This window comes from Canis lupus, chromosome 26, assembly GCF_011100685.1.
Source record: "Canis lupus familiaris isolate Mischka breed German Shepherd chromosome 26, alternate assembly UU_Cfam_GSD_1.0, whole genome shotgun sequence".
In the NCBI taxonomy this organism is placed as follows: Eukaryota; Metazoa; Chordata; class Mammalia; order Carnivora; family Canidae; genus Canis; species Canis lupus.
Window position 1 is genome coordinate 13,897,459 of NC_049247.1, and position 15,132 is coordinate 13,912,590.

General features: G+C 41.0%; 1 protein-coding gene and 1 long non-coding RNA gene across 3 annotated transcripts in view; one reads left to right on the forward strand and one right to left on the reverse strand.

Annotated features, from left to right (window-relative positions):
• The window catches only part of FBXW8 (F-box and WD repeat domain containing 8), a 120,955-nt gene that overhangs the window by 42,958 nt on the left and 62,865 nt on the right, over positions 1-15,132 (forward strand). Inside the window, exon 5 of the mRNA XM_038575223.1 lies at positions 6,954-7,111. Within this exon, the coding sequence (XP_038431151.1) occupies positions 6,954-7,111 (158 nt within the window). The remainder of the gene's footprint in view (positions 1-6,953; positions 7,112-15,132) is intronic.
• The window catches only part of LOC119866166, a 54,466-nt gene that overhangs the window by 2,966 nt on the left and 36,368 nt on the right, over positions 1-15,132 (reverse strand). Inside the window, exons 1-2 of one of the 2 annotated variants that reach the window (XR_005379230.1) lie at positions 8,091-8,502; positions 6,819-7,134 (exon numbers count right to left, since the gene is read on the reverse strand). This is a non-coding gene — a long non-coding RNA (uncharacterized LOC119866166). Of the gene's footprint in view, positions 1-6,818; positions 7,135-8,090; positions 8,503-15,132 lie in introns of those variants that run through there. The other variant, XR_005379229.1, reaches the window with a different exon arrangement.

Sequence of the window (15,132 nt, forward strand, 5' to 3'; positions counted from 1 at the left end):
GTTTTTCCCTCATTTTCTGCTGATGTGATCTGCCTTTTTAGGGTGCACTTTCCATCTTTACTAGAAGGAACAGTGACCATGCATTAGTGTTTCTTCTCTACCAGGAATAGCTGGGGAAAATTATAATTTAATGTCTCAAAATATTAGTTCTTTTCTTTCCCTAAAAATATCATTGTCCCATTTGATCTCATGCATTTTCATCCACCTCTGTTCCCTTTAAGGCAAGTGTGCCTAAGTAGACACAAGACCAAAGTGCCAACACCTCTCTCTAGCAGCCAAGTGACTTCTGGCTGTTGTTCTGGCTTTTATTTTTTTTAGCTCTGTCTGTCCACACTAACCTGGACATCAGGGTTTCCAGTCTTCTGTAGGCTGGAAGCAAAGCTTTGAGTTTAAATTCTAATGTCTGAATCTCTGGTTCAGTTTGCTCTTCCAGTGGAATTCTCTCATTTCTAATAACTGCAGGAAAATAATGGTTCAAACACAGTCCTGCACCTAAGGTAGCTTAAAATACTCCACTTACAGACATTTTTTTCTCTTCCTTTCCCCTAGTAATTAAAAATGTGTGTTTTAGTTGACCATGTACCATTTCACAATATGGCTTTTCTCTGAAATGTATATTTGCCCCAAATTTTAAAATCTATTCTACCCAGGAGCTAAAAATGGTAAGGATGGGGTTCAATACTTGGCCAGTTTCAGGTGAATGTATAAAAAATGGATAATTTTTAAAAAAGGATAATACCTGTAGATTGCTTTTAAAATTTTTTTTTATTTTTAAAAGATTTTTATTTATTTATTCATGAGAGACACAGAGATAGAGACAGGCAGAGGGAGAAGCAGCCTCCATGCAGGAAGCCCGATGCAGGACTTGATTCCAGGACTCCAGGATCATGCCCTGGGCTGAAGGCAGGCGCTTGACAACTGAGTCACCCAGGGATCCCCCATGGATTGCTTTGAAACTCTTGAGATAACTTGCTTTGTAAATACAGGTGATAAAGTTGTGTTAGACAAATGTCCGCTTACTTAGTAAGGACATGATTTCTATTTTCCTCCTCCTTAAAGAACTTTTTCTCTTGATAGTTTTTCTTTAAACCTTGGCTTATATAGATTTTGTGCTGCTGCTCATTATGACATTGGACTGTTTCCCATAAGAAATTCGATCATTACCCGTTAGGGACCTCTTTTAAAAAATACTTCTAAATTTATTTATTTTCTGCTGTGAGGTATATGTGCTCTTCTGGTAAATAAGTCTGAGGTAAGGTATTGATAAGAGACTGGAGGAGAGCATTACATTTATTATATCCTTAATGAAGGAGCTCCAGAATATCCTTAATAAATACTGGTGAACTCATGACTGCATTTATCCATCTCTGGTTCTCCAAGGAATAATGGGAAGGGCCACAGCTACAATAACTCTGCATAACCATCATTGACTCTGACTCTATTGATTGTGATTAACCAAGATGTATGGAAAACAGTTTTAAGTGTGTAGTGCTTGTATCTCGTAAAGTCCATTAAGATGTTCATTATTTTTCAATTGATGCGTCTTAAGCTGCACTTGATGTCTGTAGTAGTGCTTTTCCGCAGAAAGACTGCACTGTGGGATTGAGTTCATTTTGTTAATTGCATAATACAACACAGTCAAGTTTCATAGAAAACAGTAAATACTCTTGATTTCATTGATTTGTATTCTTTGGTTTTTACTAAATAAAATATGGAGCTTGCGAATAGTTCTTAAAGCCTCTGTGTGGTAAGGACCAAAATGTTTCTCGAAATGCGGGTGCTGCATTTTTAGGGACCTTTGCCTAATTGCTTTGTAAGCGTTAAACCAGTTCTGTCCTCTGGGTTTAAGCTGGTAGATTCATTCATTGAACATTTTTACTAAGCACAGACAAATGCTGCAGATACTTCCCTTGCTCCCAGGCTGGCTAGAGGTTACAAGACAGGTGGTGACAGAACATGGGAAATGTTAGGGTGGGGAAGAGCAAGGTACCCACCGTTAATACATTAGAGAAAGTCACCTAGTACAGGCTCAGAGTCAGGCCAGGGTTCTCCTGGAAAATTACTTCTCAGCTGGGTCTGGAAGGATAACTAGGAGTTAGCTAGGTAGAGTTTTGCCAGCACACTGAGCCTTTTTTTTTTTTTTTGGCTCCTTGCCTTCTAGTTAGAGATAGTGGTAGAATTGATGGGTTAGGTTCACGGGCTGTGTCCTGCAAGCCTGAGTCACCATATTGAAAACAATATATTTCACTTAAATGGGGATGGTCCTTAGAAGCCGTATTTGTTTAAAGACCCTGTCATCTGAGGAGGCAGTCTGCCTTGTTGGCTAAGCAGCAGTTTGAGGAAAGCCTGGGGACCTGTTTGATCCCAGTTGTGCCACTAAAATGCTTTTTGTGACCTTGGGTAAGTCACTTAACCTTACTTACAGCATTCTTAAAACAACACCTGAAGTTGTCATGAAGAGCTTCAGAAAAAAATATATTTTTAGCAAATAAGTAGAGGCACCTGAAAGCAATATATAAACACCTACTTTCATCTCCCCTGCCCCACTTGGGATATTTATATAAGAAGAAAAGTTGAAGGTGGATTTGTTTGGTTCTTTGTTATTAGCTGTACAGCATTTCTTCCTTCAAGTCTCTTAGTCAAAATGAGTAAGTAGTCTGTTCAGTGGGAACTTACTAGTTAATGGAAGCTCTTTGGTGGTAAATCATTGTAAATTGGCAATTGCTCTGGCGTGCAGAGCTTGAGAGGGGCTCTATTCCCATCCTCTCAACAAAAAAATCAGCTGTGGTCTCTGACCTATTTATTTGGAGGTAACCTTGCCAAGCGTAAAAAAGATTGGGAAAGCATACAGTTTCACTGGTCCGTGCCCTGGAGTGGGACATCCTCACTCATTTGGAAAAGGCTTCTTTCTCCTTCAGTTTTTCTTTAGTGCTCTTACATCAGCTAATATAGGAGTTGCAGTTGTACTTTGCACAGACCCTAATTAGAGAGCCATCAACATTGAGGTCCAAAGGCTTACTGACAATGCAACTGTCATAGTGGCGTCTTAATTGGTGGAGTGTAATTGTCATTAGGCAGCGATAAAGACATCTGGAGCTCTGGAGAAAAATCAGCTTTTTTTCCTACCTCCCTTCGATTATCTGTTCTTGTTTCTCCTGGCCAATGTTGTTAAGCACTTTTAGATCACATTTAGGGTTTGGTCCGGTTCCCTCTGCTCCAACCAATGTTTTACCCTTATGAAAATGTCTGCTTCTTTAGCACAGATCCATTAGCACTGAGTCTGATCTCCATTGCTATGGCTGCTTTCACTTGCATTAGATTCTAGAGCCTGGCGCTGAGTCCTCACATGGTACCTGCTGAAACAGGGTATTTATTCTGTTCCCCTCAAAAAGGAGACATGGAGTCTTTTATGTTTTGCCTCCTGAATCATTTGCATTATGCTATTATCATGTTCTTTGGCCATGAAGAATGGAGCTAATTTAAATGGATATCTTTGAAAATGTTCTTCTTTACCAAAATAATTTAGCTTATCTTGTGTTTTTATAGATATTTTAATCCACTTGGAAGTAAATGCGAAGAGTTTAACACCTCTTGATAAGTGTTCTGAGTATTTCACTGATCATCAGCAGTGGAATGGGGCCAGTAGAAGTAAAAGGGGATGCCACTCAGACCAGTCAGGTTGTTACTTGTGGACACTACCTTCCAGTCACTGCATATTATTAGCTATGTGTAAGGCACTGTGATGGAGATATGGCATTGAGATATGGCTTCCTCAGGGACTTGACAGTCGAGATGTAGAATGTAACGATGAATGCCATTTCTTCAGATACAGAGCAAGTTGATACAGTGGTAGTAGAGTCAGAGAAGGCTTCGTAGAGGAAGAGGGCCTATGCTAGACATTGAGCAGTTGGTAGGCTTGGGCTAGATCAGTGGTTCTCAGTCTTGCCTAAACATTGGAAAAACTGATGGCGGTTCCACTCCCAGAGAGTCATATTTCAGTGGTCTGGGTTTGCTCTGGGTATCAGGAGTTTGGAAAGCAACCCAGGTGATTCTCATGTACAGCCAACGTTGGGATGCCTTGAGCTGAGTTGTCAGGAGGGAAAGCACTCCAGAAGGGTGGATAATGGGAGCAAAGATGCCAAGGCAAGATCATATGGAAGCCAGAAATGGCAGACTTGTCTGGAGGCTGGTTCATGCTAAAGAAGAGCAGAAAATGAGACTGGGGAGTAGGGCAGAAGCTAGTTTGTGGAGGGATCTCTGTGCTAGGCCCAGTGATTAAAATGTCATCAATAAGATGTTAAGGCCTGAGTAGCTAGAGGGCTAAGTGTCAAGTGCTATTCTAGTCTGACTCTTCTAGTTGATGGGCTCCTAGCTGGGAGCAAGGCCCAGACCCTGACCTTAGAGGCTTATAGGTTCTTGGGGAGGTGAGCAGTCAGACAGACACACACACACACACACACACACACACACACACACACACACACACACATACAGTTGCTGTGAGAGTCAAGTCGAGGCTGCTGTTATCTAGGCTAGATTGCAGGGGGACACGGTCCAGTTTGAAGGGGAAGGGAGGAAGGGAGAAAGATTATTCATGTCATCAAGTACTTTTGAGGGCTTGGCTTGTGCAGGGCTGATGGGGCCAGGGAGGCTTGGGACTAAGGACCCTGAGGCAGTGTGGGGAGGGCTGAAGGGATATGGAGGAGCCGCTCAGTTTTGCATCAGGGATTTGGACTAATGTGGTCACCGAGGAAGGGAAGAATTCAGCAAAAAAAAAAGGCTAGTTTGTGGTGAACTGAAGCCTTTTGAACAGAATAGGGGTTTAATTCTAGACCTGTGGTGTCTTGGAGTGAGCGGACAACTTTTTTTGTGGGGGGAGAAGCCCTGTCAGGACCCTTTAGACACTCATAGAGTGCTCTTCTGTGTGAGAGCCTTGCCGGGGGAGGAGAGGGAGCAGCCCGGTGTAGGTCACAGCTCCCAGTGCCCTGTATGGGCCAGCAGTTTGGCAAATTTTGGTTTTGTTGTTTTGCCTCAGAACTTGCTATGTAAAGGGGCTTTGGGGCTGGAGCTCAGGCCTCTGAACTGCTTTCCTCCGTACTACTCTGCTGGCCTCTAGAGCCCCTGATGGGGCGCACAAGGGGCCCTGCGAGGCCGTGGGTGTGGGCCGATGTAAGTGATCAAAGGAAAGGAAATATGTTTCCCAGTCAGTGTGCTTTCCCTCCAAGTTCTGGAGCTCTCTGACCCCTGACATTCACTTTCTGTGTCTTCCTTTCACTCCCTGTCTATTTCTGATGGTGTTGCCATCCCTCTCACCTTTCTTTTCTGAAATGGCTCCTTGGTTTCACATAGAATTTAAGAATCTAATCATGCACAGTCTAGACATTCAAATATGTTATCTCTGTTTGGTGTCTCTATAGCTAAGCAAGTGGCCTTACTCCAGGGAATGCCTGAGTTGTTTTCAGGGGTGCCAAGGTGAGCCTGATAGATTTAGTGTAGTGGTGTATGTTCTCATACAGCGTTCCTCATTAAAAAGGGGGCTCTGGAATGCTGCCAAGAGGACTTGGGAGCCAGTGGCCGTGCTTTGGCCACGGTGATATCAATACCCACCCTTGCTCCAGCATTGCCAGGCTTAACAACACTCATAGAGTGAGCATTCCTGTTTACTGGGGGATCAGTGGTCATGCAGAGTTCCTTCAGTCCAATTTTAGAAAGCATGTCTCTCCTATTGGCTCTTTACGCCACACGTGCACTCCTCAGGCACTGTCCTGCAGGGGGGCAGCTGAATTCTCCAACTGAGGGAATTTGTGTGATGGAATTACCTTTGAATTACATAATGTATATATTTACTGTCAATAATTTAAGGGAATTGCTGTTCTATTCAGTAAATGAAGCACTCCTCTATCAGAATGTTGTTTCCTTATTAAGATATTTCACGTGAGAAATTGGATCTGTAACTACTACAGATGTGCTAGATTTCAGTAGCTAAGCAAATTATCTTGTTTGGGTCTTCATAGTTTTAATGTGGGATCCAAGAAACCCTGAAGAAACTATGGCTAGGGCCTCAAGAAGACTGTGAACTACTTAAAATTGCGTACCTATCTTTGTGTTTGTGGGGTACATCATTAGACTCTTAAAGCATTTCTAACATGCTTCCTGACAGTTAGTTGATTTACATGTTGAACAAAACCCTCTGTAGCAGATGTAAGGAACTTAGCATAAATACCTCAATGGCAGGCAGCACACCACCTCGTCATCTGGCCATTCCATTACCCTTGTGTCTGAGCAGGCTCTGGCCCTGCCATAGCTTTGATGGAGAGAGTCATTTGTTGGAGTGGCAGTAGTAATAGGAGAGAGTGAGTGCTCCGCTTTTCTAAGTGGGCAAAACTGGGGAGTGTGTCATGCATTTCAGCAAGAGCTTTTCATGAGAAGGCAGCATTGTCTGGCTGCTAAAGGCAAGATTTAATTGTTTCAGCAAATCAATTAGTCTTTAGGGACTTTAATCAGTCAAATCTGATGCATGGATGAGGCATTAGAAAGCTTGTGCCTGTAAGACCATTAGTCCTTAGCATTTCTCTCTCAGTCTGTCTTTAGTGTATGTGTGTAAATACTGTGGCTTCTACAAATTTCTGCTAGTGATCCCTTTGCTGGGAGAACGCAAGGTAGCAAATTGGTTATGATAGTGTAAAGGAGATCTTGCTATCAGTGTCATAGTATAGCATTCTCATTTGAACTGTCGCCACTGTGCTGTGTGAGAACATGAGCCATGTTCATAGCCTTCTGTCATCTAGGTGACATTTTCTCCTGTTAGAATTACTCACCTAAACAGTATTGCAGGAGTGGTTCCACACCAACTAGATCTTATTCCTCTGTTGTTTTGAGACTCTCCCCATTTTCTCCACCATGGCCCTGCTTTCCAGGCCCCATTTGGAACCAAGTGTGCCCTTCTTTTCCAGATATACATCAGGGGACGTGAGGGTGTGGGACACCCGCACCTGGGACTACACAGCCCCTTTCCTGGAATCAGAGTATGAGGAGGATGAGCCTGGAATGCAGCCATATGTCTCCTTTGTGAGGATAAACAGCTCGCTGGCGGTAGCAGCTTATGAGGATGGTAAGTAACCGCAACCCTCCTCCCTATTAAGAAAAAAAAAAAAAAGCTTTACAAAAATTAAGCAGCTGTGGCCGGCTCCCCCTGTAATCCCTGTATACATACACGTGGGTGCACACACACATGTTCACACACATACACTCACTCTTGCCTTTATGTGAAGAAGTTGGCCAATAACCCCTCCATGCATTAGTAGGCACTGGAGCACAGCACCCAGTAAGACTGGTGTTTAATTCCTACTGGAACTGGCAGGCTGGGTTTTAGTGCCAGACACAAGGCTGGCCAAGCCATCTTAAGCAAATAGCTTGTTTGGTATAAAATATTAAATATACTTGGCCTACTTTTCCTTTAGTCTCTGTTCAGTCCAAAGGGAACAGGAAAAAGGAGGGATAGACAGATAATCTATTGACAAATATGGAAATAGAAAAAAGTCAATGCCTATCTTTTCCTAGTGCTTCTATACGATACAAAATTATGGTGATATGTTGGCTCTCTGAGATTTATAAAATTCTTTTTGTGAATGAGCAACCATGGATTTAGATAACTAGGTAAGAAAAGTCCAAAATTATATTTACTAAGTCATGAAATACCTGTCTAGCTAATAGGAATGCTAATTTTGATGGCTATCATACTCTATACTCCTAACTTCCATTAGGTTGTGATGTTGGAATCTGCAAAGGCTTTGTTTCCCCACTTGCCTGAGTTTGGACTGCAAAATATTTTGGAATGTTAGTCTTCATGTCATGGCAATATTGCAGATCTTCAGAGGCAGTAGAACAACCACAGAGTCTGTGGTTGGCTCAGAGGTTCAGAACTGTAGTAAAGTAGCTAAGGGGCAAGTTTATATCTATATGTCACTAAAAAAATAAGGCTGAAATCTTGAAAATGATTTTTGTTTTTTTAACATGAACTGTTCTTTCACGTAGACATTAGTAGACACCTCTGGTAGATTTTTTCTTCAGCCTTTAGAAATTCAGCTAACCTCTTTCTGTGGAAGGTAACATTTCCTGTGCGTTTGCTGAGCTCCTTGACAGATAACATAAGATCGGCTTCAGAGTGTTTGCTACTTTCCAGATTACCAGTGAGTTTCTCTAAAAAGCAAATATGCAAAGGTGGTAGTTAAGAATCCTACAGCTGTAGTGTCCTCTCCTAGCCTCCCCCTGCCGCACATGTGCACACACATCTGCCTTCAGCTGGGGAAACCGGGGCCCAAAGAGACCAGCTAGGTAATTGGCTTGAGGTTGAATTGTGAGTCCAGAAGAGTGACTGGGTGTCCCAGGCCATGCTGGGGTTGTAGTGCACGGTGTATGTGACACTGAACACAGGGACGCCTGGAGAGACGTGCACCTGATTGACTGGCACCCCCATGTCTCCTGTCTTGGGAGCTTGAAAATACAGCTTGAGGAGATGGGCTGGTGTGCTGCTGGTTTCACAACATTGGTCAGAATCATTTGTCCTCCTCATCCCTCTTGCTGCACAGAAACATTGGGAAACCACGTAGATAAGATGAACTACGTTTTTTGGCAAATACTTGGTTAATAATGGTCAAAATGTATTTTAAAACTTGATTTAAAAAAATTACAGTTAACATTCAAACAAAGAAAAAAAAGTATAATATGTAAAAGAAAACCTATCCAAAAAGAAGCTGAAGTAGTGCTCCCTTGCATCCCTACCTCTGTCCTTCATATATTTTACATACAGGTCCTATGCGATGTACTTTTCTGCACCTTGCCCTTTTGTTTTGTTTTGTTTTTTAACACAATGACACAACTTGGTATCGTTTCATATTGACTTTACAGGCAAACGTTATTCTTTTTCAGCCTGTGTTCTACGGCATGGTGTGGCTGTATTTATAATTTATTAAAGCCCATAATGACATACACTTGGATTGTTTATTTTTGTTATTAAAAACAGTGCTGTGAGCAATATCCTGAAATACCATGATGGACTTGTGCAAGTATGGCCATGGGGTAAATTACTAGTAATTACCGGATTGGAGGCTACATATGCTTTGTTTTGATAAATATTACCAAATTGCTCTCTAAGAAGGTTCTACCAGTTAATGGTTCTACCAACATAGAGTGGTGGCTTCCTCACTCTGGCCTGATAGGTGGAAATGGCATTTAACTATTGTTCTTGTTTGCCTTTCTTCATGTACATACACGAACACATTTTCATTGTCTTATTTTTTTCTATTTATTTTCTGCAAATTGCTTGTTCTTGTCTGTTCTCATTTTTCTCTGGATTATCTTTTCTGCTTGGGAAGGGAAATAGTCCTTGCCATACCTATTTCATATAGACTTTTTCAGTTTGTCAGTTATTATTCAGTGGACTTAGTTTATGGTTTATTTTTCTAAATGGTAGTTGTATGTGTGTTTAATTTTAATTTTTTAATCCATAATTGTGTGAAGTTTTTTTTTGCAATTTAGTGTTTTTGACTAAGTACTGTATTTTTAGGGTTGTAAGACCACACTAATGTAAAAGGTTACACATTGAGGAGTCTTGGTTTTACCCATTTTTGTCCACTCCATCCTAAAGCAACCATATATTTTACATTTTTTGTCTATCCTTTGGGTATTTCTGTATTACAAATAGAAGGATTCATTTCCCTCCTCTATCTTTTTCTTAAATGAAAGATAGCATATTACTTAATATTCTGCACTTTGGCTTTTTTCACCTAATGACCTGTCTTGAAAGCTTGTCCATGTCTGTATATAGAAAAACAGCTCCCCCGCCCCTTTTTTTTCATCCTGCACAGTATTCTATGTGTACAAAGACCTTGGTCCTTGGTTCACTTACATAGCTCCTTACTGAGGAACAATTGTGTTGTTCCAGACCTTCTGCTATTACAGTGTAGCTAAAAATCTTACCTATAAGACCTTTCATTTGAGTACAGGAATGGAAGTTGTGTTGTCTTTCTAGGTTCCACAGCATGCTCAGGGGGATCTCCGCTACTCTAAGATCAGATTAAAATGTATAATATTTACGTCATTTGTGTTGAAATCTTTGGTCTCAAATTCATTTTGGTATTAAGATTGTCTTTGGTGAGAACTCTTGCATTTTTACTTCTTTTCTCCCTCTGAGTCTGTTTGGGGCTTTACTATTTCTGGGATATACCACAACTTTTCCTTTTTTCTTCCAGAATTCAGGTGGCATTGTCTTTGGTCTCACTTAATTTTAACAGATTGACACTGTGGTATTTACACCAACATATTCATGAGTAGCTACTTCTGAGGCAAAGACAGATTGAAATGATCAAATGCTCATTTTTATATTGCTCCTTTTCAGGAGCAGCAAATAGGCACTTCTTAGCCAAAACATGACAAAAAAGAAATGTACCTTGTGGGGTCTACTGTATAAAATTTGTGACTGTGCCCTACAGAAAAGAAGAATAAGATGATAAAATGAGTTAATGAACTTCAGCTCCCTGGCTGTGCCAAAGGGAAGCTCTGTAGTCACTGAGGCCCTGTTGATCGTCTACACATATATTCTCCACACAAGGAGTCCTATTCAGAGGGAAGATGGAAGACTCTTTGGGAGAAAGTAAGTCGTCCCTTCATCCTTTTTAGCCTCCTTGCCCTGTAGGAACACTGTACACCCACCTGGGGTGTTGAGATTTGGCAAGGTGATCCACAGTTGTGATTTTTTGAATTCCAACCCACTGGCCTCATATTTCTTCTGCCTTGTTTCCGATTGTCAGCACTGGCTGTCCTCCAGTTTGATTTTACCACTAATTGTGTTGCACGTTACCGTACCGAAATGAATCAAATCAAAATGCTTTTCCTGGAGCATTAGATAAAGCAGGCGAAGGTTCTGAGTAATGAGCAGATGCTGCTAATGCAGGGACAGAGGAGACCTTGCCAGGACTCCATCTGCTCCATGCTTGCCTGCCTCTGGCCCCGAGCCACAGCATTAGGAAAGGCGGTGTACTCAAAACCCACTCCTCATTCAGAGTTTGTCTTGAAAATTCACTGTTTGGTAAGAAACGATATTACACACTTCCTAGGTGCAAAGAAGTTCTCATTTGTCGCCCCACATGGAGAAGAGAGACAAGACCCAGTGCATATTAGCATGCGGAAGCCGCGACGGGATAGCCAACAATCGTCTTTATGTGTTGCCATCAAGCAAGGCAAAGTGGCTTATCCACTTCTGCAGCACTCCCAGTGCAATTGTCTGAACACACACATGCTCCATTGTCCACGGCTGTACCCGCCCTGGGCCGGAGTGACTGTGATTTCTCATTTACTGGCGTAGTAACAATAGATGGGAGTGGGTCTCTCCAGGCTTCTTTTTAGTAGAGAACAGTAGGACCATGTTTTAGTTAGACAGCTATGATGAAGAGTAGTTGCTTTTAAAACTTTATAATTTTGTGTTTAATAAAAAACTCAGTTCTTTGATATTTCTGCTTATGTCTCGTTTGTATGATGTGACACAAAAAATGTAATGACCTAACCTTTGGTTGTAATACTATACAATAAACAGTATCCCCCCCCCCCCCCCCATCAAGATAGAAATTTTAGAAGTAGGGCATTAACATGCTAAAGCATTGCTTGGGAGATGGCTAAGACAACTGCTTGTGGATTGTAGAGATTTTTTTTTCAAGTCCTGCGTTTTCTGGTCATTTTTCTCTTAAAAGTTTCAACAACCATTTTTTGCTTGAAACCTTTGCCTACCCTTTGTTCTAGGGGACTTACTCAGGTATTTGACAAATGAAATGAAACAACTTTCTGACAACCCCCAAGTACCAGGTGTAGTCCTTTTAAAGGATAGGATACCTTTATAAACATGAACAATAAACAGTAGGAATGCTCATGTTTTAAAGATGCTGAGAGTGGAATTAACACCAAAATGCAGAGTTCTGAATAGAGATGATTCTTTTGGTATTGAAGTATTTCTTGAGGAATTGGATTTTAAAATTGACTGCCATTTGTTATGGTCTATGATCCCATGCTTATGGGATGGAGGAAATTTTTGAGTAAAACTTTTAAAAGTTTTTCCATTTTTCAATGAGAAGAGTTTAAAATTATATTTCACACTTGCTTGTGTGTATGCTTTGGACTGAATGTTATAAGTGTTAGGGTAGTGTTCCTCAAACGGGAGTCTAGAGAGAAAATCTTGAGCAGGAGCTATGAGAACTCGAGAAAAGTATTTTTTTTAATTCTATATTTTTATAGTCATCTTTAAAAAAATCTAGATCTTTTGACCTTGTAACTGAACCATGCTGCATGATTTCAGTATTTGAATTTGCATTTGGGCTGTTGGCACCAAGTGATCATACATGCCTTGTGGTTGTCTTTCATGCTAAGGGGTCCAGAGATGACTTTTTAGAGGTCTGCAAGCTTTCAGATTTAAGAAACACTGGAGAAAGAAGTTCTTGTTGATCAATTTCTAGGATAACTACAATTTTTTGAAGTTACTAGTGAAAATAACTTGAAATGATTTTTCTTATGCAGAAAGTGGCACATTAAATTTATGGTATGAGGAGATTTGGTGTTTATCTTCTGGTTTACTGGGGTAGTTTTACTGAAAACTGATTTTTAATAATACACAATATGATGCATAAATTCAAAATACCTGTCCCGTGTTATTAGAGTTGAGGTTAAAAATGGAAAGGAACGATAGCACAGGGTATTTTTTTGGGGGAGATAGTTTAGAGAAATAAATTGTTGAGCTTCTTAAATGTACCTAATGAAATGCACACATGAATGTTTTTTTTGGAGGCTGATAAATCAAATTTTATGTACAAGAATTTAATTTCTCTTTTACTACTTGCAATTTTGATTGTAGCATTTATTCTATACTAAACCTTAAGGCTCTGTTAAAGCAGATGTAAGTATATTTGTGGAATGTATTTTTGTCTTAAAAACAAGATGTGCCTGCCTGTCTGCCATTTCAGTAAAAAGTCATTAGGCAAGCTACAGTGGAGTAGGAAGGCAGCCCCATGGGGCCAGGGACAGGTGGAGGAGGGAGTCTGGAACAGTGGCCTGGCGGGTGTGGGAGGTTGGCAATATCCAGGGAGACTGAGCAGGTAAGTATATTAAGGATAATGGAAGCCAGTTTTCTTGCTTTTGGAGAAGAATTACAGGCATGGAAAAGGGCTATCCAAATGAACCCTGTGGGCTGGATTGGAATAGGTGTTGGCATGGAGTTCCTGATTTTCGATTTAGGTAGATGGGTTGAGATATATGTGTTTGTATGCAAATATGTTCATGTATCTCCTAGCTTTTTGCTGTGAAGGTAAAGAAGTAGCAATGAGCATACGGAGTATTCAGATCTTAAAGATACCAGTCTCTGGTAAAAGGAATCAGGCTGCTTGGCAAAGAAGCTGACTCCAGGGCTGGGGTGGGGAAAGAGCAAATAAGCCTGGGACATCTTATTGTACCAGGAAATATGGAAGCACTCAAGGAATGATGGTGGCATATATCAAAAGAATACAGATGCTACCTTGAAGGTGTTCTCACTGGCCAGATCTGGGACAATTTGAGTATCAAAATAATGATAGTAACAGAGGTACACATGAATACTAGAATGTCACCTAACAAATATAGAAGGAATGATGGAATTAGGAAATCACTAGTTGGCAGTTATAATGGTAATAATTGACACACACAAAAATCAACTGATGCTAAAATTAGAAGATGAGAAGAAGATAGGGGATGGGATTTTATATCTCAAAGAATCACCCTGCTGAACCCTAATTAATTACAGAGTGAGGGAGAAAAAAGTAACTTTGTAGTCAAGAAACCTGGCAAATGCCAAATTAATAAGGTGGTCAAATTTAACATCAGTAATGGGACAAATTGACATCCTGTGCTACGTAATAGAATGCACTGAGATGAACACAGGATCACTTCTGGGATAGCCCAGCCAAAAATGCATAACACAGTTGAATCACAAGGAAATATTAGAAAACCCAAATTGAAGGACATCCTGCAAAAAGACTAGCCTGACCTCTTTAAAGCTGTCAAATTCATGAAGATGAAAACCAAAAACAAAAACCTATTCCAGTTTGAAGGACACAAGACAGCTGAATGCCATGTGTCATCCCTGATTGGATCCTTTTGTTATAAAGGACATTACTGGGACAATTGGCAGTGGGATCTGAATAACGGGTATATAGAAGTTCTTGTGGCTTTGCTGTAATTTTCAAATTGTTTCAAATAAGTTAAAACTTCTTTTTTTTAAGATTTTATTTTTTTAAGACTTCATTTATTTATTCATGAGAGACACACAGAGAGTGAGAGAGAGGCAGAGACACAGAGGGAGAAGGAGGCTCTATGCAAGGAGCCCGATGTGGGACTTGATCCCGGGTCTCCAGGATCACACCCCGGGCTGCAGGCGGCGCCAAACCGCTGCGCCACCGGGGCCACCCCAGATTTTATTTATTTATTCATGAGAAAGAGACACAGGAAGAGGGAGAAGCAGGCTCCATGCAGGGAGCCCAATGTGGGACTTGATCCTGGGACCCCAGGATCATGCCCTGGGCTGAAGGCAAACACTCAACCACTGAGCCACCCAAGGATCCCCTAAGTTAAAACTCCTTGCTTCTGATTAAGATGCAGTAACAGGGACTAGATTTGTCCTTTTGTGTTAAACAACTGGAAAACTGGACAAAATAATGGCTTTCAAACATTACTCTCTGTGATCCAAGTCTTGGGCTATCTGTTTTTCAAACAAGATGAATCCTATGATTACACCAGTTTACCAACTGGAAACAACCCAATACAAGTAAAGGAACCTGAACAGAACCTGGACCTCACATTGTTGAGACACCAAGAGGTTAAGGAAGCCAAAGTGGAAAGAATTTGTGGGCCAGAGTATCAAGGAAGAGGGAGCCTGACAGAACTCTACAGATCTAAAGGGACCCCTCCATCTCTAAGTACTGATGTGCCCATGTGTGAGAAGAGGGAGACACATTCAGTCCATAACATTGTCTGCTGTTTATAAGAAAGCCATTTTATTTCTTTTTAAAGATTTTATTGGGGGGAGGGTGGTGGAGAGAGAGACTGACTCTCCAGAAGACT